The sequence below is a fragment of the Microcebus murinus genome, chromosome 32 (assembly GCF_040939455.1).
Source record: "Microcebus murinus isolate Inina chromosome 32, M.murinus_Inina_mat1.0, whole genome shotgun sequence".
In the NCBI taxonomy this organism is placed as follows: Eukaryota; Metazoa; Chordata; class Mammalia; order Primates; family Cheirogaleidae; genus Microcebus; species Microcebus murinus.
Genome location: NC_134135.1, coordinates 586,650 through 610,566, shown reverse-complemented (window position 1 = coordinate 610,566; position 23,917 = coordinate 586,650). Strand labels below are relative to the sequence as shown.

At 42.0% G+C, this 23,917-nt stretch overlaps 1 protein-coding gene across 1 annotated transcript; it reads right to left on the bottom strand.

The window, feature by feature from the left end:
- Positions 1–7,876: 7,876 nt before the first annotated feature.
- On the bottom strand, positions 7,877–11,941 carry LOC142865743 (ret finger protein-like 4A). Its single transcript, XM_075998976.1, has 4 exons — positions 11,840–11,941; positions 9,985–10,064; positions 9,561–9,874; positions 7,877–8,421 (listed from the first exon to the last, which is right to left on the bottom strand). The coding sequence occupies exons 1-4, from the start codon at positions 11,939–11,941 to the stop codon at positions 7,877–7,879; spliced, it is 1,041 nt and encodes a 346-aa protein (XP_075855091.1).
- Positions 11,942–23,917: the final 11,976 nt, after the last annotated feature.

Here is a 23,917-nt window from a genome sequence, read left to right as displayed (position 1 = left end):
TTGCTACCATGGCCTGATGTTCTCCCTCCAGTGTCCACGCTGGAAGGACATCCTTTTAGACAGAGAAAGGAGTCTCTTTGTCTGTTGTCCATTTACTGACAATATACCTGACATGATCTTGTCATTTTCCTTAGACTGGTGGGGGGAGATAATCGGTAATACGTGGTGGCTGATTGGCTGATTTGGGCAGTGCAGTGTTCTGTGTGGGCTCAGCAAGCAGGTGCAGAGAAAGCGCTGAGAGATCCGGCTTTGATGTCCGTGTCCTGCGCCCCTCAGTCTACCTCTGGACATCACTGCTGAGACATGGACTTGGGAGCCAGCAAAGAGTCACATCTTGGAGGCTGCAAAGAATTCCACTGATGAGGAAAGGTCAAACTGTTTTTAGAACCTGTATTCTGGCCTACACTGGGCATGTCCTCTGCATGGACTCAAACTTCACTTAGTGAGGCATTTCCGGGATATGGACATTGGAAATCATTCCTGTTTTCTACATTAGCAATGGATCTCATAACTTCACATTCACCAAAATTTCTGCTCTGAGGCACTGTGTCGATAACCATGTAATGGTGAGGAACCCTCCTTCAGTATAAATATGCTGATGAATGCACACACTGCTTTGCCTTCAGAAAATCCTGGGCAGAAAGGGTAAATCTTTGTCCTCAGAAAATGAACATATGAGAAAAATAACATGTCCTTGTAGTTCATCAGATTTCTCTTGTGTTCACAAATTATAAAATGTTAGAAAAAGGAAAAACATATTCTCCTACAGACCATAAATCACAATTCTAGTAATCTAAAACTAAAAGACATGAACAGAAACTTTTCAAAAGAAGATAGACTAATGGCAAGAAACATAAGAAAAAATCCTCAATATCTCTACTTATCAGGGAAATGCAAATCAAAACCGCAATGAGATATCACTTATCTCCAGTGAGAATGGCCTTTATCAAAAAGTCTCAAGACAATATATGTCAGTATTGATGCGGGGAGATAGGAACACTCAAACCCTGCTGGTGGGACCTCCGTGGAAAGCAATATGGAGATACCTCAAAGAACTACAAGTAGATCTATTATTTGATCCAGCAATCCCATTACTAGGCATCTACCCAGAGGAACAAAAGACATCTATAAAAATACATCTGCACTCAAATGTTTATAGCAGCACAATTCACAATTTCAAAGATGTGGAAACAACCCAAGTGCCCATCAATAGAGGAGTGGATTAATAAAATGTGGTATATGTATACCATGGAGTTCAACTCAGCCACAAAAAACAATGGTGATCTACCACCTCTTTTCTTAACTTTTTTTTTTATTTCGGGAAATTATGGAGGTAGAACATTTTGGTTCTTTAGGATATGCAGATCAAAACCACAATTAGATATCACCTAACTCCAGTAAGATTGGCCTTTATCAAAAAATCCAAAAGCAACAAATGCTGGTGAGGATCTAGCACCTCCTGCATTATCCTAGATAGAGCTGGAGCACATTCTACTAAGTGAAGTATCCCAAGAATGGAAAAACAAGCACCACATGTACTCACCATTGAACTGGTGTTAACTAATCAACACTAAAGTGTACATATAGTAATAACATTCATTGGGTGTTGGGCTGGTGGGAGGGGGGAGAGAAGGGGATGGTTGGATTCACACCTAATGAGTGCAGTGTGCATCCTCTGGGGGATAGATAGGCTTGAAATTCTGACTCACGTAGGGCAAAGGCAATATATGTAACCTAAACATTTGTACCTCCAAAATATGCTAAAATAAAAATATTAAGAAAAAAGAAAAAAATTTAAATATTGGAATGGACATCTTCCTTGAGACATTGATTAATCTTGGTTTCCTAGATCTTCCTGAATCCTTGCCTTATCTTCCAGTATGTCTTTGTGTCTTTATTTTGCTCCTAAAATTTATCTCATACATTCTAGATTTTGTAAATGAAATAAATATTTTGTTTGGATCCCACCGATGGGGTGTCTGAATAAGTTTGAGGAGCATAGGGCTCAGGTAAAACAGAAAATAAATTTGTAACCATTAAAAATGCATAAACACATGGATAATTTCCAGAAATGCAAAGACAATGTGCTGTGATCACTACTATGAGGTGATTTCCCTACTGTTTCGCTGGACCTGTGACTATCTAGGTCAGCACCTTTGCTTTAGGTTCTGTAGATATTGCAATTTTGCCTACAATAAAACTTGACATGGTCAGGCCTTTTTTGCTCCTTAATTTTTTCCTCTAGCCTTCCACAGTTCTGTGCTCATCTCATATTCCTACCACACATCAGCTTTTAGCAGCACTACTTTGTGACAGTCACAGATTCTCTTTCCCCAGGACCTTTCCTGTTGGGACAGATAGAATGAACTTGATGTAAGCTTTCCTGTAGAGTTTTCATTACAGTTTAAAGCCAGGAGAAACTCTCAGGGCAACAGTGGTAAAAATCAGATGTTAACTAAGAAGACTTTGAAGACTTTTGGCTCCAGAAAAATTATGGATGAACCTAGAAAGAACCTGGATGGTACAGTCACATGAAAGTGTTCAGCCCTAAGACTCACCACTGGATGTTTCCAAATGGCATGTTGGCTAGAGGAGAAGATGTTGCAGGGAGCGAGTGAGCATCAGAGCTGATGCTGGCATGGCCTTGGGTGGCTGGAAGTCAGGACAGAAATGCGCTCCAATGACCAGAGCTCAGGGAATACCACAAGTAGGTCAGGGCGAGAAGTGCAGAATCTGGCACTGGTCAAGAGGGAGGTTCGACCAGGGCATGCACCACTGGCAAGATATTCTGGTTAGTTATAATAGTTGTTATTGGTACACAATAGCTGTACATGTTCTCATGGTACAGTCATAAAATCAAATCAGGGTAATTGGGATATCCATCACTTTAAATATTTAAGTTTTTCTTTAAGAAAATTCTAATTATTCTCTTATAGCTATTTTGAATGTACAATTGATTAATGTTAAATGTAGTCACCCTACTGAGGTACTGGACACCAGGTCTTATCACTCTGATATATTAATAAGTGTCTATTTGTGTCCATTACTCAACCTCTCTTATCCCCTCTTAACCCTGTCCTGGCCTTTGATAACCAGCAATCTACTCTCTGTCTTCATGAGGTCCACTCTTTTAGCTACCACATATGAGTGAGAACATATTCACCTTTATGTGCCTGGCTTATTTCACTTAACATAATAACCTCCAGTTCTATTCATGTGGCTATAAATGACATGGTTTCATTTTTTATGGCTGAATAATATTCCATTGTGTATATACACCATATTTTCTTTATCCAGTAATCCACTGATGGACACTTAGGTTGATTCCATGTTTTAGCTATCATGCCTCATGCTGCAATAAACTTGGGGGTTCAAATATCTTTTTGATATGTTGATTTCTTCTCCTTTGGTTATATACCCAGTAGTGGAATTCCTAGATCATACGGTAGTTCTATTTTTAGCTTCTCTAGTAACTTCCATACTGTTTTCCATTGTGGCTGTCCTAATTTACATTCCCACCAACAGTGTATCAGTGTTCCCCTTTCTCCCACATCCTTGCCAGCACCTGTTATTTCCTGTCTTTTGGATACAAGGCAGTCCAACTGGGGTAATATGATATCCCATTGTGGTTTATTTATTTATTTGCTTTAAAATCAATTTTATTTTTATGTTTAACTTTCCAACCCAAAAGGGAGGTTCTGCTTCCACTTTGTGTGGCTCTTGGAGGACTCCAAGCGCAGGGGTGGACAGCTTCCCCTGTCCATGGTATCTTTCCCTCTCCCTTCCTGTCTTCAGCCCAGGAAAGCCACTGGGCTCCCACCAGCACCTGCTCTACACTGGCCTCTAGCGTTACATAAATCAATGAATAAATAAAAAATGGTCCTCACCTCCATCTGCCTCTCATTGTGGTTTTGATTTGCATTTCTCTGATGATTAGTGGTGCTGAGCATTGTTTCAAATACCTGTTGGCCATAGGTGTGGCATCTTTTGCAAAATGTCCATTCAGTTCTTTTAACCATTTTAAAATCAGATTATTATTAATTTTATTATTATTATTTTCTTGCTGTTGAATTGGTTGAATTCCTTATATGTTCTGGTTATTAATTTCTTTGTCAGATGGATAGTTTGCAAATGTTTTCTCCCATTCTGTGGGTGTTTCCTTTGGAGTGCAGAAAATGTTTAGTTTGATGTAATCTCATTTGTCTGTTTTTCCTTTTGTTGCCTGAGCTTTTGAGGTCTTACACAAAACATCTTTGCCCAGACCTATGTCCTGGAGTTTCCCATGAGTATTCTTCTAGTAGTTTCATAAATTTAGGACTTCGATTTAAGTCTTTAACCCATAGGGGTCTAATTTCATTCTTCTGCACTTATTAATAGTTATTCAGTTTTCCCAGCACCATTTAATAAGGATCCTGTCCTTTCTCCATTATATGTTCTTGGCGTCTTTGTCAAAAATGATTTGGATTAAATGGGTGGATTTATTTATGGATTCTCTATTCTGTTCTACTGGTATATATATATATATTTTTATGCCAGTGGGATGCTGTTTGGGTAACTATAGCTTAATATTATATTTTGAAATCAAGTAGTGTGATATCTCCAGATTTGTTCTTTTCACTTGAGATTGGTTTGGCTATTCTGGGTCTTTTGTGATTCTACATAAATTTTATAATTGTTTTTTTCATTTTTGTAATTAATGTCATTGATATTTTGATAGATATTGCATTGAATCTGCAAATTGTTTTGAGTAGCAATGTTATTTTAATAGTAAAACTAAAAGTAAAAGAGTAATAAAAGTAATAAATACTTCTTTCAAGTATTAAGCATGGGATATCTTTTTTTTTTTTTGAGACAGAATATCAATTCATCATCACAGGTAGAGTGCAGTGGTACCACCATAGCTCACTGCAACCTCAAACTTCTGGGCTCAGGAATCCTTCTGTCTCAGCCTCCCAAGTAACTGGGACTACAGGTGTGCACCACCAGACCCTTCTAATTTTTTCTGTTTTTAATAGGGACTCTTGTTCAGGCTGGTCTTGAACTTTTGACCTCTAGTGATCTTCTAGCCTTGGCCTCCCAGAGTGGTAGGATTACAGGTGTGAGCCACCATGCTTTTTTTTTTTTTTTTGTATCCTCTTCAATTTGTTTCATTAGTATTTTATAGTGTTCCTCATATACATCTTTTACATCTTTGGTTAAATTGATTCTTAGGTGTTTTATATTCTTTGCACCTGTTATAAAGGGAATTGATTTCTTGATTGTTTTATATTGTTTGCTGTTGACATATATAAATGCTACTGATTTTTGTATGTTGATTTTGTATCCTGCAACTTTACTAAATTCGTTTATTAGTTCTAACAGCTTTTTGGTGGAGTCCTTACGTTTTTCTAAATATAAGATCATGTTGTCTGCATTCAAGGTTAATTTGGCTTCTTCCTTCCCAGTTAGGATTCCTTTATTCCTTTTTCTTACCTAATTGCTTGGTCAAGGACTTCCAGTATTATGCTGAAACACTGGGGACCCTGGCAAGACCTTCTTCATTTCTATTCCAGTGGAAGGCGTGAAGCTTATCGGACCCCCAAGTTCCATTTGGGAAATATTTCAGAAATTGAAAACCAATGTCTTCCTCCTGTGTTGGTTGTGAAACCTCTCTCCTTTTTAACTTCATGGGGGAATTCTTAAGCCATGACATTGACATTAACTCTAATCTTGGGTAAGGGAGATTTTAGAGGTCTTCCTTGAGGCAAAATTGAACCTTTAGACTTTTTCACATCTCACTGCATTGGGTGGTCCCCCAAACCATGTAACCCTGACATGATCAGCTCACAGTAAACAAATACTAGAAACCATAAGGAAACACAAACACATTAAGAAACATAAACCAGAGATTTCTATGAACAAGTATAAATGGAATTAAAACAAGAATTAGTATTATGCCTAATAGAATATTCTACAAGGAGACATGTGATGATTTTCTTATTATTACAGTAGTAAGGAAATAATATACATATATATGTAAGTATACGAGCATATGCCTTATATATTTATGTATGTAAGTATTTGAAAGACATTATGTGGATACAAATCAAGAACAAATTTGATTCCAGTACCGGAAACAAAGAATACATTTGGTAAACTCCAACTGACAAAGTGTTTTATATTTTTGACACTGACACAAATGAAACTTAATACTACTTCTAGGTGTTATGTTAAAGCAATACCTTTCACTTTATGCACTAGAAATTTATCATGAAAAGTGGATAACCTGTGGTAATAGTTTTAATAACCTGTTATGGCAAATCACTTGGAAAATTTGCCTATGATTGCCTATGATGTTCCATTGGTATGTATGTCTATTTTTATGCCAGTGCCATGCTGTTTTGTCCAGGTGCCATCAAAGCCTGGAGAGGGTGTCTGGCACTGTTATCCCCATGACTGAGAAGTGGGCTCTGTGATGGCTGCGCAGGTGACCCTGGCTGACCACTCTGAGCTTCTGGCCCTGGGGGACTCCCTGCCTCACGACTGGCTCCTACAACAACATGACTTGACCTCCCTCAGAGGCAGTGTTTGTGTTAAATTTTTAGCCAAACATATTCCTCAATTTATGAAAAAAGAAAATTAAGGCTCCCAGACAGCTTGAGGTGCTGGCTGAAGCTTTTGGTTTCCAAGAGGTGTTTTTCCTATGTCAACTTCGGTCAGAATTCTGACTGTGGAATTGCTGGCTGTATTTCTGGAACAGAAATAATCATTTTCCTGCAGATAACTAGAGCAAATATCAACTCCCAAATGTTTATTTCTTAGGAATGACTTCTGATGCAACACTGCTCTACAGGTGCCAAATTCTTCATTTCCAGTGCCTGCGTCACAGCGAGGCTACCCAGGGAAGAGACGACTTTCAGAATTAGTGCCTTGGCACCCGGTTCACTCCTCATATCTGTGTCCTGGGTTTTCCCTCTCTCTAGAGAAGATGCACCTTACATTATTTTCTATTTCACAATTGTGTTTATGTGCCTGTCAGGCCGGATCTTTCTTAACTCAGATAGAATGGTGAACTAGACTCTTCGAACTCTTCTTCAATGATGCTCAGGCGTTTTATATATAAATATGCTTACAGTTTTAAATGGCAAAGAAGCTCTTAAAAAGCCAGCATGTGGACCACTCTGTGGCATGAAGAAACAATTTGTGATAAGATCATCACTAGCTGACACGTAGCATTTGGTGACCACGTCTGTTTCAGGAGGAGGTGAGCCCAGCACCAGGGATTCCACAGGGGAGAAGTTACAGAATAAGGGGCGACCAACATGTCACATGTTATGAGGACAGAACAGTCGGATTTCTGCAGTAAGAGGGTGGTTGTCCTATATGAGTGTAGGTCCAACCAAATATCAGATCATCTATGGAGTGATGGTGAAAAGTTGTCTTTTCAATTCTGGGTAACACACTGGCATTGATTCACTTTTCCAAGTTCAGAAATACATATTGTTTACTGTGAATAAGAAATATCAATTCTCTATCATTTAGAACATCACACAATCCAACTGGTCAATCTTAATGTTTATGGGATTCATAAGCCACATCACAGAAAGAAAAGACATTTTTGAAACTGATATGAGAATTTTATATGCATAGGAACACAAATATAAACATAAAACACAAGTAGTTTGGTAGTCACAGTATTTAATATTCAAAATGCCCATTACATTTTAATTAATGTAAATCTAATTCTAATTAATGTTTTTGTACATGATGCATAAAATGTTCCCTGCTTCTCGATTACTTGGTGCAATGTGCATACCAAGTATAAAGCCATAGGTACGAGCACAAAGGAACTTCCAGCAGCTGTTGGTCTTTGGCTTCCTGGCCTAGGGGTCTTCACCTACACTGGCATTGGGACAGCAGGGCAGATGCTCAGGGCGCCCTGGTCACCAGAGCTTGTGCTTGGGGAGAAGAACGGACGCAGCGGCTCAGAAGCAGAGATTCTGGTGAATGTGAAGATATGGGATCCATCTCTAATGTCCCAAAAAGTGATGTTTCCCAAATCCACATCCAGGAAAATCCCCACCCGGTGTAACCTGGGGCTCACCCAGAGGGCGGTCCGAGGCACAGTGTTGGCTGAGAAGTATGTTCTTGCCCTCAGGCTCAGTGTCCAGAATCCATGTGCTGAAGACATTAAGATCTTCCCACTGCGGGGCACAGATTCTCTGCAAACACCCACGTCCCACTCCTCGCTCGCCCCCACCTCCACCTCCCAGTAGTGGCGGCCAGAGGTGAACCGGGGGGAACCCAGGACACAAAGGGCGTGGCTGAAACTCTCCGCACACTCCCTCCGGTCCTGTCTGATAGGCCCGTAACGGACACTCCTCAGGTCTTCGGAAATAAGGAGGTGGTTGTTGGCTGTGTCAACATCCAAGGTGATATCCACTGTGGAGAGAAAAATGCACAGGTCAGCACATCAGCAGCCTGCAGAACCGCGCTCTACCTTGAATGCAAAGACCCAAATATCTTACTCACATTTGTTTCTTAAAGCTGTTGTCCCTTACATCAAAAATTTCAAATTATCCTATATATGTTTTACAGCAACAGAGGACTTTTAGTAGGAATTGCATTTATAGTAATGCCATTGTTTAATTCAAGATTTTTTCTTCTCTTAAACGTGTGAGATCCACATAGCAGTCTGGGCATGGTGGCTCATGCCTGTAATCCTAGCACTCTAGGAGACCCAGGCGGGAGGATAGCTCAATGTCAGGAGTTTGAGACCAGCCTGAACAAGGGCAAGACTCCATCTCTACTAAAAATAGAAAGAAATTAGCTGGACAACTAAAAATATATAGAAAAACTTAGCAGGGCATGGTGGCGTATGCCTGTAGTCCCAGCTACTCAGAAGGCTGAGGCAGGAGGATTGCTTGAGCTCAGGAGTTTGAGGTTGCTGTGAGCTGGGCTGATGCCACTGCACTCTAGCCAGGGCAACAGAGTGAGACTCTGTCTCAAAAAAAAAAAAAAAAAAGAAAAAGAAAAGAAAAAAAAGAAAAAGAAAGAAACCAGATTCTCATGAAAGCCCAGTGCCTTAGCATCAGGATACGCATTTTAACAAGACCCTCAGATAATCTGAGGGACATTCCAGCTCTAGACCAGCACTGCCCAAAGAAATATCACATGAATGAGCCACAGATGTCATTGTAAATTTTCTAGTAGCTTCATTCAAAAACATAAAAAGAAACGTGTGACATTAACTATAGTGATATGTGTTTTTTATAAAACATCATATGTAGTCGGAACTAGTGACATTTCCAGTGCTCAAGAGCCATCCGTGGCCACACAGTGCCCAGCGCGGGGCTAGGGCGTGGTCTAAACACTACAAGTCCCAAAACATCTCCAGGTGCTTCTAATGTATATGCAGTGGCAAGAACCACTGCAGCTCAATGGTACACTGAGCATACAATGTACCTGTAGCATACAAATTGTAGGTGCCAGAACTGTTCTAAAATTTAGTGGAGGGGCTTTTGCCCAGTTGTTTTTTCCTAGGCCCTTGTGGGAGGGTTTGGGTGGGGCAGACACTGTACCTTGGAACTTCAGCACCCTCGGGTTCATCTGCAGGGTGGATCTCAGGTGGGGCTCCAGTTCCTTGATGCTGGAAACCAGTCTGCCCAGCTGCCACTTGCTCTTGATCTCATTCTTCTGGGTGACTCCAGTGCAGAAGCGGCACTTTAAGCCCTCCCCTTGGGGCTCCGTCTCCAGTGAATTGATGCAGTTGGTGCAACAGACGAATCCACATTGCAAGACCACAGGTTTTTCGAGGTAGTCCAGACATACGGGGCATCTGCATGCTTCGCGGAAGTGCTCAGCCATGGCTGCTGCCTGGGGAAGAAATGTGCATCTTCGTGAAGATTCCATGAGACGAATGAACTGGGGCTCTTTCCTCTGTATACATGTGGAAATACTGTCTTCCTACTATGTGATCTCCGTGGTACTAGGCAACAAGGGTACATTGGAGTGGAGATGGTAAAAGGGTCTGTAGCTGAGCTGTCCAGGATGACAGCCGCCAACTGCTCGTGGCTGTCACTCCCCTGCAATGGGACATATCTGAATTGCAGTGTGCCATGAGTATTAAAAACACACTGGATTGTCAAGATGTAATAAGAAAACAGTCTCATTGATATTTAATATCGTTTACATGTTAAAATAATACTCTTTTGGTTATTCAGATCAATTCAGCGTGTTTCTTTTCACCTTCTTTGCTGTGGCTACTAGGAAAACTATCATTACATATGTGGGTCACGTTCCGTTTCTGATGGACAGTTCTGGTCTGGACTCAGAGGCCCTCCAACTCCCCCAGATGCTCTAACATGACTGTGGGGAAAACCAGTAGGACCTGAGAGTTTGAGAAAGTCAGAGGAGACAACGTCAGTGCAGCACCGTATTGGAAGCTCTGATTTGATTAAGAAAAATGAAGACCTGTCAACAACCTGGGTGCTGACATTCAAGCCCTGCCTATTGCACCAGGGCAGGAGGCCCAGTGTCCCCAAGTGCACACGCCGTGTCTCCCGTGGCGCTGGCCTCAGGTGACCCTCGCTGAATTAATCAATTACCTCATACCCCCAAACATGAGCTCTCAGTTGCCCTTTGTAGGAATCCGACAAGTAAAAAACAAATTACATGAGATTGGACTCACCTTTCCTCTACCGGCCTCTGCTTTGACTTCCAGCTGCTTCTACGGCCACTCGGATCTGCAGTGAGACCCGCCGACAAGAGGCTTTTATTGGAAGCGAGCCCTCCCACCTTAATCCCGCACGGTCACACCCCCAATCCAATCACAATTTGATTTAATTATGGCAGAAATAAGAACTTAGCTAGTGATCCAGAGAGGTTATCACTACATTTTTTCAAATATAGAAACCCAAATTTATCATGAATTACATTTCTAGAAATGTCTGTTTTGAGTGTTTATAAATCTCAACATCTTGGCTCGTCAACATGATTTTCTTTCCTTCACTTCTAGACAAAATTTCAACTATATTTTTAACTTCAAAAATAGTTTCATATATATTATATATCATGTTTAATCTGCAAACAACACAATGGTAGGTAGGTAAAACTTCCATTTTGATTTGGAAACCTCCTTTTTCTTTTCTTTTCTTTCTTTTATTTTTTTTTTGAAACAGAGTCTCACTCTGTTGCCTGGGCGTCAGCCTAGCTCACAGCAACCTCAAACTCCTGGGCTCAAGCCATCCTCCTGCCTCAGCCTCCCGAGTAGCTGGGACTACAGGCATGCGCCACCATGCCCGGCTAATTTTTTCTATATATATTTTTAGCTGGCCGATTAATTTCTTTCTATTTATAGTAGAGACGGGGGTCTCGCTCTTGCTCAGGGTGGTCTTGAACTCCTGACCTTGAGCGATCCTCCTTCCTTGGCCTCCCAGAGTGCTAGGATTACAGGCGTGAGCCACCGCGCCCGGCCCGGAAACCTTCTTAAAATGAAAAACTTCCACATTTACTGATAGTCATCCTTCTCCAAGACCTGCTATAAACGCGCACTCGCTGGAGCTGAGGCGTTTAGGTGATGGAGGAAGAACGTGCGCGCTGGCCGTTCTGTCCTGTGTCCACGGAGAGCTGAGACGGGATGTGGCTGCAGTTTGTGTCCTTCTACCAGGCAGGGTCCTCCGGGGGTTACCGCCAGTCAGTGGCCAGAAAGGAGAAGTCCCCTGTTGTCAGCCTGCTCGACTGCATTTAAATTGTGTAATGCGTGTCTAAAAGGAATTTAAAATATTTCTGGGATTCATAAAGTTGAAAGTGTTGAAAGAATAGTTCGTGAAATGTTGTTTCCAGGTCGTTTGGTTCTAACGTCGATGAGATGAAAATCGACGGCCCGCAGGCCCCTGCCTGAGCGGGGCTGCAGGTTCTCCTGTCCGCCTGGGTTTCTCAGGTCTCCAGTTTCCTCCCTCATCCTGGAGCCTCGCCTTCCCGGAGCCCCGCCTCGGGTGCGCGCGCATGTACAGGGCGGGTCTGAGCCGGTGCGCGCGCGTCTACAGGGCGGGTCTGAGCCGGTGCGCGCGCGTCTACAGGGCGGGTCTGAGCCTGTGCGCCCTTGTCTACAGGGCGGGTTTGAGCCGGTGCGCGCGCGTCTACAGGGCGGGTCTGAGCCTGTGCGCCCTTGTCTACAGGGCGGGTCTGAGCCAGTGCGCGCGCGTCTACAGGGCGGGTCTGAGCCGGTGCGCGCGCGTCTACAGGGCGGGTCTGAGCCGGTGCGCGCGCGTCTACAGGGCGGGTCTGAGCCTGTGCGCCCTTGTCTACAGGGCGGGTTTGAGCCGGTGCGCGCGCGTCTACAGGGCGGGTCTGAGCCTGTGCGCCCTTGTCTACAGGGCGGGTCTGAGCCAGTGCGCGCGCGTCTACAGGGCGGGTCTGAGCCGGTGCGCGCGCGTCTACAGGGCGGGTCCGAGCCGGTGCGCGCGCGTCTACAGGGTGGGTCCGAGCCGGTGCGCGCGCGTCCACAGGGCGGGTCCGAGCCGGTGCGCGCGTCCACAGGGCGGGTGTGAGCTGGTGCGCGCGCGTCTACAGGGCGGGTCTGAGCCGGTGCGCGCGCGTCTACAGGGCAGGTCTGAGCCTGTGCGCCCTTGTCTACAGGGCGGGTCTGAGCCGGTGCGCGCGCGTCTACAGGGCGGGTCTGAGCCGGTGCGGGCGGGTCTACAGGGCGGGTCCGAGCCGGTGCGCGCGCGTCTACAGGGCGGGTCTGAGCCGGTGCGCGCGCGTCTACAGGGCGGGTCTGAGCCGGTGCGGGCAGGTCTACAGGGCGGGTCTGAGCCGGTGCGCGCGCGTCTACAGGGCGGGTCCGAGCCGGTGCGCGCGCGTCCACAGGGCGGGTCCGAGCCGGTGCGCGCCGGCCTGGGACTGTCCGGAGCCGCCGCGCCCCGACCTGCAGGGGCGCTCCTGCCCCGTCCTGACGGCGCCGGGCGGGTCGGAGAATGGATGAAGGACACAGATGACTGTCGGATGGAAATCCACAGCGCGTGCGACAACCTTGCCAACGCGGACGGCGACCGCGCGGCGCCACGGCCTCCCGGAGCTGCGCGACCGCGGCGGCTCTGAACCGGAGTCAGGGCTCCCCACAGGGTCATCCAAAGACGACCTAAATAAGCAGAGGGGCGTTCTGTGTAGAAAAACCCAAACCACAACGTGGGCACATAACCGTCCTTCTTGTTTTTATTCTCTTAAATCTTTGTGTAGCTCACATTTATTTCAATGTTTAATATTAGAAGTGGTTTGGGTCTTTATTTAGACCCTTGGTGATGTTTTGGTGACCAGAAATGTGCTGTAGGAACTTAAAAGCCGTTTGTATCAGCCAGCCTATGGCGAATTTGGTTTCCTGATAGGTCGTTTTGCCCAAAGTCTTAGTTTATGAGAACCTATTAACGATGCTAAGTGAGGACTACCGTACTATTAATGTGTAAATACTACTACATAAAATTAAGGGATTTTGTTTTTGCTTTGTTTTTATTATATATGTCCACTTATGTTGGCCTTTATTCTCGAAATATAAAAAGCTCAGACAGGATTCACATTGGGACTTACAACTGTAGACACTTCTAACGACATTTAATAGATGACATAATAAATAAGCCTGACTCAGGTCAGCTCACAGCAGCTCCCCCAGTGGAAACCTCACTTCCCGGTTCTGATCCGGCTTTCTGCTTCCATTCTGCTTCCGGAGACACTGGCCAGAGGCCCAGCATTCATCTGATTCCGTCACTGCTCACTTCTCTAAACGTTTATGTCTCGTGACACCCAAGGACATCTTGACTACTTGCTGTTCACAAGATTATTTAAATACTCGGCAGTTTAAATTCATAGATAAATGAATAATAAATGAACACTTCCCTTTGCCTGGAAGTGTTTACCTTGGCGAAACTCCACTAAGCTTACCACCACTCGGTTGTTTCTTCCTACAGGAAACTTGGTTCAGTACCAAGACAAATCACTCCTCTGTCTTGTGCTCCCAGGACAATTTGTGAACACTGTTATTAGAACCAGTCACTATGTAAAGAGTTGTGTGTTCTTCAATTTTTCTTACTGAGATGACTACACCTAAAAGTTTTTCATGGTCTTGATTTTTGACGTTAAATAATAAAGGATATCTGGCACATCACTGCATTGGAATGAAGTGCAACTGAATTTAATGATTTGAACAATAATTTAATCAACCACCCTTAATCACGTGAACTTCAAATAACTAGGTTTAAATTTTAATGTCAATCTGGTCTGTTTTGTGTTTTCTCTTGGCTTTTCATCCACTCAACAAAAATCTGTGATCAGTCAAAGGTCATCTAAAACCAAAGCGATGTCATCATAGACTGTAGAAAACATCGTTTTTAAAACAATTTGCTCTGGTCCCAGCAAATACGGAATTGCTCAGTGATGGGGACAGGTCACAGAAGCAGCTTGAAGTGGGTCCCCTGGCCAAACAGGGAATAATTTGAAAATCAAACTAAACCATGGTAGTAACCGATTGTAACCTCGAGAATTAAATAAGACTCAATGAGCTGAATGCTGGCCAAATAAGAGTATAAAGTTCTTCCTTCTATTATAATATCCACTAATAAATGTAGAAAAAGCAATTAAATTACAAAATCATCATTATTTTGATTTACTGATATTACTCAACCACGAAAAGAAGAAAGTTCTGGCATTTGTGACCACATGGATGAATCTGGAGTACGTTATGCTACATGAAATAGGCCAGACCCCAAAAGGGAAATACTGTATGTTTTCACTTATATGTAGAACCTAGAAAAGCAGGTGAACTCGCAGGAGCAGAGGGCAGCATGGTGGGCGCCAGGGTCTGGAGATGGCAGGAGTGGGGGGCGCCAGTCAGTGGGTACAAACTCTCAGTAGTGAGATGAGCAAATTCCAGGGATCTCATGTACAGGGCGGTGACTACAGTTACCATTGCTGTATTGTTTCCTAGAAATATTTTATGAAAGTAGATTTTAAGAGTCCTCATCTGCCTCCCCACACACTCAAAGGTAACTGTGGTTGTGTTCAATTTGATGGTGGCAATCATTTCACAATGTGTATGCATATCAAATTATCATGCTGTACACCTTGAATATATAATATTTTTATTTTTCAATTATATCTAAATAAAGCCAGGGAAAATTTTTTTAATTAGAAAAAGTAACTGAAATATCTTTTATTTTGATTACTACTTGCAGCAAATAAAAAATACCAAATACCAAAGTGAAAATACTCTTCACTCGCTGTTGCCTCAAAATGACTACACGACATGCTTGGAAATGATCTCTCATGAGCAAGAGTCAGTGACACAACATGAGAATGCCCAGCCCCAAGAAATGAGATAGCCAAACACTCCAAAAGGAGCTAAGCAACAACTTTATTTAGAATCATTAAAATATAGTATGCATGAGAACAAACACTATGAAAATAATATGGATATCTATTAATATTGACCCACATCAATGGAGAAATAGCCAATATTTTAAAAGTAATATGATGGTGTAGCAGTAGCAAAAAATAGACTAATATAGGACAATGAAAGATGCAGAGAGAGAGCAAGGCACCATGTGCTGTTTCACAGAAGTGGAGGGGACTAAGAAATTAACATGGGAAGTCTGGCTGTGCAACGTATATGTGGAAGTAACTGGTATTAAGAGATACATGAAATAAAATTGAACCACTGCATCACATCACGCAGGTTTCTCATGTATAAGTGAATTGAAAATCTAAATGTGGAGAAAGAAAATATTAATTTGTGCAAGAAAATATAACTTCAGGGTAGGAAGTATTTACATCTCCCATAAATGATAAGAATAATGAAATTGGCTATATTAAATTTTACAACAATTCCACCCCCGAAATACCAAAAACAATGTATAGAGAAGCCCACATCTTGGAAAGATTTGTGATTCCGAGTACCTGGCATGTAATTTGTGTAAATACACACACACAAAATACATATGAAGTAAAATCTTTAAGGAAAAGATTAGGGAATTCACAGAGGAGAAAACAAATGACAACATGTCCCCATTATTATCATCATCGTCTTGTCTTCATCATCACCACTGTCATCATCATTATTGCCATTGTCATCATCACCAACTTTTCCATCACCATCAGCACTATCATCATCACCATCATCAATATCACCATAATCATTATCATCCTCTTCATTTCGTGGAGGAGGAAAGTAAAATGAGGGAAGAGACTTGCCCATCACCATACACTATGGTCTAGATTAGAGCCTGGAGTTCCAGCTCAAGTGCTGAACCTCTTTTAACCTTCTATGCCAAGTCTTTAGCTTTTCAGAAAAGGTAAAAAAAAAAAAGAAGAAGAAGAAGAAGAAAATAAAAGGAAATGAGGCGCAGCCCTCTAAAGTGTGAGCCGTGTCCTGCCTAAGGGTGGGGTAGACAGTCAGGAAGAGAAGATGAGGTCAGAATTGGGATGGTCTGAGTTAGACAAAGATCAAGATCTTGGAGAGAAAAGATTCCTTGAGTCTCTTAGCTTAGTCCCACTAGGAAAAACTAACTGACCTATGACCCTTGACCCAACACTAACTCCTTTGGGGACCCAAGCTGCCTGGGAGGCAGGACAGTGGACGTGCTAACACTTTGAGCTCATAGGATATTCTCAACTCCACCCTCCACCCTGATGGCCTCAAGTATCTTTGAAATGGGAACAGTAACACCACCTACTTCAGAGGGCTGTTAAGAAGAGGGGGGCAAGGGCCATATACAAACCCTAAACATTTGCACTTCCATAATATGCTGAAATAAAAAGAAAAAAGTAAAACAAATCAGATCTTGCATGAAATGCCCTTAGCAATAAGGCTCTTGCTTCATAAGCACTCAATTAGCGTGAAGGATGGTGGAGATCATGACCACACTTGATGGTGGGTGATGGTGATTAGATGGAGGAGGGGCAGAGTTCACACAGGATTCAATGATGAGAGTAATATGCGGTGTGAATAGATAGACACCTGCAGATTCTAAAGTCTGCTCTTTATATGCAAAGCTAGTTGTCCAAGAATATTCAACGCTCCTTTTTAAGTGCTGCTATGAAAGCTGAGAAGATGCACAAAATAGCCTGCCTCCGGAAGCTCAGAGCGAAAGTCAGATATTCCGATTATGGGCAGAGGGGTTCCCCTTAGCAGTCTCCCTGGGGGAGAAGATTGTTCACAGAAGCCCTGAGGTGATCTTGTATCCTGTAGGGAGACGGTATTAGTACCATCCTGGGGACGTCCAGCAGTTGGCAGTTCCCAGCACTACCGGGATGAAGATCATTGGCACCTGAGGAGCCAGGAATGAGCCTAACAGTTTCACTTCACCCTCCGTGTCTAGCCTTGAAGAGCTGTGCAGCCAATGGGGAGGGAGAGATTCTCTGGCCAATCAATGGCATGCACAGCCTTTTTACTCCCAGTTTCCACAGCCGTTCTTTGATGAGTCTCAGGCGGGAGGATGGTCCAGATGGGGTGAGAGTCTTTTCCTTTCTTTCTCCTTCCTTTCCAAACTCTCCGAGTTTACTAAAGCCCTGGAGTGCATAAAGGACAAGGAAGAGGGCACCAGAGGTGGTCCAGCCCTGCCCCTTTGCTTTGGCAAGGTTGTGCTGCAGGGAAAACCATTTAAGTTTGCAGAGAGATTGTGCACCCAGCACTTCCACTCCTAAAACCTCTGTGTTTCCCAACTCTAAGTTGGGTGACAGAAGGAGACCCTTTCAGGAGGAAAGGGGGCTCCTTATTTTTCTCTAAAACCGAATTGGAGACATAGAGAATGGGAAGCTTTGGTGTTGGAGAACGAAGGAGAATGATGAAAATACTGAAAGCCAAAGGTCCTTTTTTCAGAGTTGGTGGGTCTGTTGGTTCTGCTAATGAGATTCATGTAACCTGGAGATACAATAAAAATAAATCTCTGGTGTAGAGGAATTACAAAGGAAGAGGAAGGCAAGTGGAGAGAATTAAGTTTAAGATCTGTTGCTGTGGTGATTAGGCTGCCTGGCTTTGGAGTAATCTGCTACCACCCAGACGTGCTGGGATGTCCGGGTTTATGCTAAATTCTGTGTGAATTACTTCATCACTGACTCTGTTTTGTCCACAAGTGTTGTGGGTGTGGGCCAGGTGGTACAATCGTGAGGAAGGAGGCAGGTGTGCGGGCGACCTTGAATGGCTGCAACACAAATGGCAGTGGTGGTGGAGCCTCACGTCTGCCTGGTGCCAACGTGGGAGGTGTTAGGGATCCCCGGTGAGGACACGCACTCCACATCTGGACCCCACAGCGTGAGGGGTGGGGTTGATGAAACAGTCCGAAGAGAGCACAGCAGACTCAGTACCTTCAGAGAAGGCTTAGCCAAAGAAGGAAGGAGATGTGAACATGAGTTTTTTTGTGTTTTTTTTTTAATTGTGGTAAAAATTTCTACCTATATATTTTTTTTGAGACAGAGCCTCACTCTGTTGCCTGGGCTAGAGTGCCGTGGCGTCAGCCTAGCTCACAGCAACCTCAGTCTTCTGGGCTCAAGAGATCCTCCTGCCTCAGCCTTCCGAGTAGCTGGGACTACAGGCATGCGCCACCATTCCCGGCTAATTTTTTCTATATATTTTTAGTTGTCTGGCTAATTTCTTTCTAGTTTTAGTAGAGACAGACTCTCGCTCTTGCTCAGGCTGGTCTTGAACTCCTGACCTTGAGCGACCCTCCCTCCCTCAGCCCCAGAGTGTTAGGATTACAGGCATGAGTCACTGTGCCTGGCTGTTCTACCTATTTTTAGAACTACAATTCAGTGGCATTAAGCCCATCCACAGTGCTGGGAAATCATCACCACTATACATCTCCAGAACTTGTTCATCATACTAAACTCTGCACCCATTAAACACTCCGCTCAACCCCCTCACTTCTCTGCTCTACCTTTTAGGTAACTGATATACATGGAATCAAACAGTATTTGTCCTTTTGTGTCTAGCTTGCTTCACTTAGCATACTGTTTTCAGGTTCATCTGTATGTAGCCTGTGTCAAAATTTCCTTTCTTGCTATGGCTGAGTAATATTCTGTTGTTTGGATATACCACCTTTTATATACCCATTCATACATTAATAGACATTTGGGTTGCCTCCACATTTTGGCTATTGCCAGTAATGCTTCTATGAATATTGGGATACAATAAAAGCAGGTTTTTGACACATGGTTTTAATGACGATAGTGAATGTTGTTTTCAAGAGGGTGTAATGGAAAGGCCTTCGCTGTTGGGGGAAAGGGAGAAATGGAAACTCAATGGGAATGTGAAATGCAGGTGTGGGCTGGAGTGTGCACGCGGAAGAGAGGCTCAGGTCTAGACTGTGATATCTGAGTCACAGACACGGATGAAGTGCTCACAGGCCCAAAGCGCTGTGAGATTGACCCCAGTTAATCAAATGTGCACAGTGAGGCCTGCATGTAAGTGGGGAGGGCCATCTCCATTCCCCTCATGGAGGCTTTGAGGCCCTGTGTATCCAGGGCTTCCTCTTGGTCTGTACCTGAGGAGGGGTGGTCTGTCTCCCAACAGGGAGGCTTCCCTGGACCACATTCAATACTATTCTGTCATCCACATGGTGCTCTGAATAAGTCCATATAATGGTTTGTACCGTATAATTGTACCATTACTTACCTGTTCTTCTATTTATAAATATTTAGTTTTTAAAAAATATATCTAAAACATTGCAATGCATCTTTGTGTGCACAAAACTCTGTGCACATCTGAAAATGCTACTTTGGAATGGACACCAGGAAGTGAAATTGCAGGGTTGAACAAACTATTCATCTTCAATTTAATAGAGGTTGCCAGATTTCTATACAAAACTGCATGCAGTTACATTTCTACCACCTGGATTTAATACGTTTTACCTTATACATCATAATGGAAATTATATATCTTCTCTATATTCAAGTCAAGATGGAAAAATGAGCTTCTAAGAAAATTTTCCTATATTTAACCACCATTTAAACTTATTTTGTGGAGTCTGCCCATTCATTTCTAGATCGTTAAATTAGTTCATTTGTTTGAATTATGTTAAAATGTATATTTAAAAATTAACTATGGATTCCTATGCTCTTGCCTTTGTTTTCTAATTTTATTTTGTTGCGATTGTTGAATGAAACAATGATTTCTGATTTAGAATGCCTGCTTCACTTTTAGTTTTTCTTTGTGCCCAAATAAGGTCGAGTTTAGTAGATGTCCTCTGTGTGTTTCAGTGGAAAGCACATACTTGGAATTGCAGCCCCTTCTCTTTACAAAGTACATGCATTTCATATACACATACCATCAACTCTTGCCTGTGAGTCATCCAAATTGCATGTCTTTTGTTTTCAATTTCTTGTGGTAAAGCACACATAAATATAAACTTTACCATCTTAACCATTTTTAAGTGTGAACGTCAGTGGTATTAAATGCATTCATAATGTTGTGCAACCATCACCACCCTCCATCTCCAGATCTCTTGCATCTTGTGAAACTAAAACTCTGCACCCGTTATACCACTCCCCATTTCTTCCTTTCTCAGACCCTGGCGACCACCATCCTACCTTGTGTCTTTATGATTTGGACTACTTTAAGTACCGCATATAGGTGGAATCACATAGTATTTGTCATTTCCGACTGGTTTATTTCCCTTAGCATGATGTCCTCAAGGTTCATCCATGTTGTAACATATGTCAGAACTCCCTTCCTAATTTTCTTTCTTTTTAGAGACAGGGTCTTGCTGTGTTGCACAGGCTGGCCTGCAACTCCGGGGCTCAGGCAATCCTCCTGCCTCAGCCTCCTGAGTAGTTGGGAATAAAGGCTAATGCCACCACACCCAAATCTCCCTTCCTTTTTAAGGCTGAAAAATGTTTCATTGTATTTATGGACCACATTTTGCTTATCCATTCATCTCTTGATGGGCACTTAAGTTGCCTCTATGTTTTAGCTATTGTGAGTAATGCTCCTGCTAACATGAGTGTCCAAAGGCCTCTGTGAGACCCAGCCTTTGCTTCTTTTGGCTAAACACCAAAATGTGAAAGTGCTGGATCTTATGGCAATTCTGTCTTTATACAGAGGAATTGCCATATTCTCTTCCGCAGTAACTTTACTATTTTACATTCACAAAGAACAGTGTTCAAGAGTTCCAATTTCTCCACATCCTCACAAACACTAGTTATTTTCTTATTTTTTGATGGTTACTATCTATATGGATGTGAGTGGTATCTGACTGTAGTTTTGACTTATATTTCCTTAGTGATTAGTGATTTGGGGCATCTTCTGTGTGATTATTGGCCATTTGTATATTTTTGGAGAAGTGTCTATTCAAGTTCTTTGTCTGTTTTGAATCAGAATGTTTTTTGTTGAATTTTAGGAGTTCACTCTATGCTAAATATCAGTCCCTTATAAGATATAGAATTTGCAAACATTTTCTCCCATTCTATGGGTTATTGTTTTACTCTTTTGATGTTGTCTTTCTATGCACAAAATTAAAAAATTTTCATAAAGTCCAATTTGTGTATTTTGTCTTTTGTTGCTTATGCCTTTGGGCATAGACAAGAGTTCACTGCCAGATCCAATGTCCTGAAGATTTTCCCTCTGTTTTCTTCTAAGAGTTTTATAATTTTAGGTTTTGCATTTAGGTCTTTGATCTATTTTGAGTTAATTTTTGTATAGGTTGTTAAGTGAGGATCCTGCTTCATTCTTTGCATGTGGCTATAGATGAGGATAATCTTCTGCTAATGGTTTGCAAATGTCTGAGAGGTGTGTTAGTCTATGATTGTGAGTTTGTCATTACCTGCTGTGTATGAAGCAATCCTTCCAGGCACATATATGTTCTTAAATTCTACAATTTGGAGGACTAAACGTTGGTTTGCAAAATAGTCCATTTAGTGATTTCTAGTTTGAGTGCTTTTCAATGTTGACATTGTATACTTTTTTAGGGAGTTATAATTCACCAGACTTATTATTCCTCCATTGTACTTTCCTGTGTAGTATCAACAAATTCTCTTACAAACAATATATGGCAGGATTTTGGTTTACCCAACATGAGTCTGTATTTTAATTAGTAATTTTATTTCCTTCATAGGTGTTGAGACTATATTTGGCATTATTTTTGCAGCCTGTGTTGTCTAGCTTATATTTCTGCTTCATTTCCTCCCTTTTGTTGAATTGAAATGATTATCTGATGGTGATAAAGTCAAATACTCTATTTCTCTTCTTCTAATTGCTATTCTGAAGATATTACCCTATCGTAAATATAACCTTTTTCTTATATGCTATTTCGGGAAGGCATATCCCTCCTAAACAAGACAAAGAATCTAAACATGCTTTGATGACCTCTGTTGTCTTTATTTCCATCTCTCAGAATGACATCACCTACAACTTCAGTGTCAGTTCATGCTCTTCATTGTCAAAGTTGGATTAGAGCATGCTCAATATGGGCAAGTTTATAGGGCAAGGAAACTTTCATAGGATGCGGGGGGGAATGTAAATTTGTATAGCCACTGGGGAAACTGTTGAGCCTTATGCAGTGAACACAGTGACCTACAATTATAAACCTAGAGGAATATGTGCTGATAGGCACCAAGCTTGTTCTTCAGAGCATCATTTATCTAGTTGAAAATGAGAAAAATACACAAATGCCAGTCAACTGTAGCATTAATAAATGGTCAAATATTAACAGTGGGATACTATATACCAATACAATGGAACCACTTATAGCCACATGCAACAACGTGAACTAATCTTGCAAATAAAATGCCAACCAAAGGAAGCCAGACAGAAATGACTTTCTCATTTTATTTTCAAAAAGTTGTTGTATGACATCAATTTGTATTATTTAGAATAAATATCTAAGTCATAGGATTATATAGCAAAACTCACCCAGTGTTGGGGCAGTGGTAATCTCTTGAGAGCAGGGTGTAGCTATGAAGCATGGAGTACGTGGATTGCGATTTCCCTCTTGGTCTGGCTGCAGTTGCATGGGTTTGCTTTAATTCCATAAGCTATGCATTCATTTGATGTGCTTTTTATTCTTACATTGTTTTATACCTCCATGTTCAACAGAAGCTACTTTGTTTCTTTTCCTTTGTTCCCCATGATTTGTCGTCTTCCACAAAAAAACTTTGTGATTAATTATTTTCTTTGTTTGGTTGTATCCTCCAGTGATTCTGAGACTTGAAGAAGATAAACAGTGAGTATTTTCATGTCCGAAATGGCTTATTTTTCCCTTGTGCTTGAATGAAAGACACCACTTGGTAGAAGCCTGGATCAGTGATTATTTACTCTAAATACTTTGCAGAGTGCTTCTTTGCACTGTCAACTTACGTTAAGTGTCACCAGTAAGGATTCTCACAAATTGACTCTAATCCTCTCATAGACAAAAATGGTACTCAGTCCACTACGATGGCCTGAGTGCTGTGGCCCTTACGAAATATCACGGTGCTTGTCAGTAACTGCTTAGACCTGCTCTAACGTAATGGCTGCTGGCCACACGTGATCATCGGGAGCTTAGAGTGTGGCCAGTGAGACTGAGGAACTGCATTTTTAATTTTAGTTAATGCAAATTTTTAATTTTAAAAACCAATGCTTGATTTAGTTATTAGGAAGCTTATGTATGTATGAAATGACAAGGGTATGAGAATTTATTTTTCCCAACTGCTTATTTAATGCTATACAAAATTATCAAGTATTTCCAATGAAAAGATTTGTCATCTAAATTCAATAGTCTGTAATTATAAAATACACAGTGGATTTTGAAGACATAATGTATAAAACCATGTAAATATATTTCATTGATTTTTTTTAAATTGCTTACATGTTGAATTAATATTTTAGATATCAGGTTAAATAATATACTATTAAAATATATTTCTCCTATTCATTTAAACTCTTTTTAATGTGACTACTCAAACATTTAAATTTGCAAAT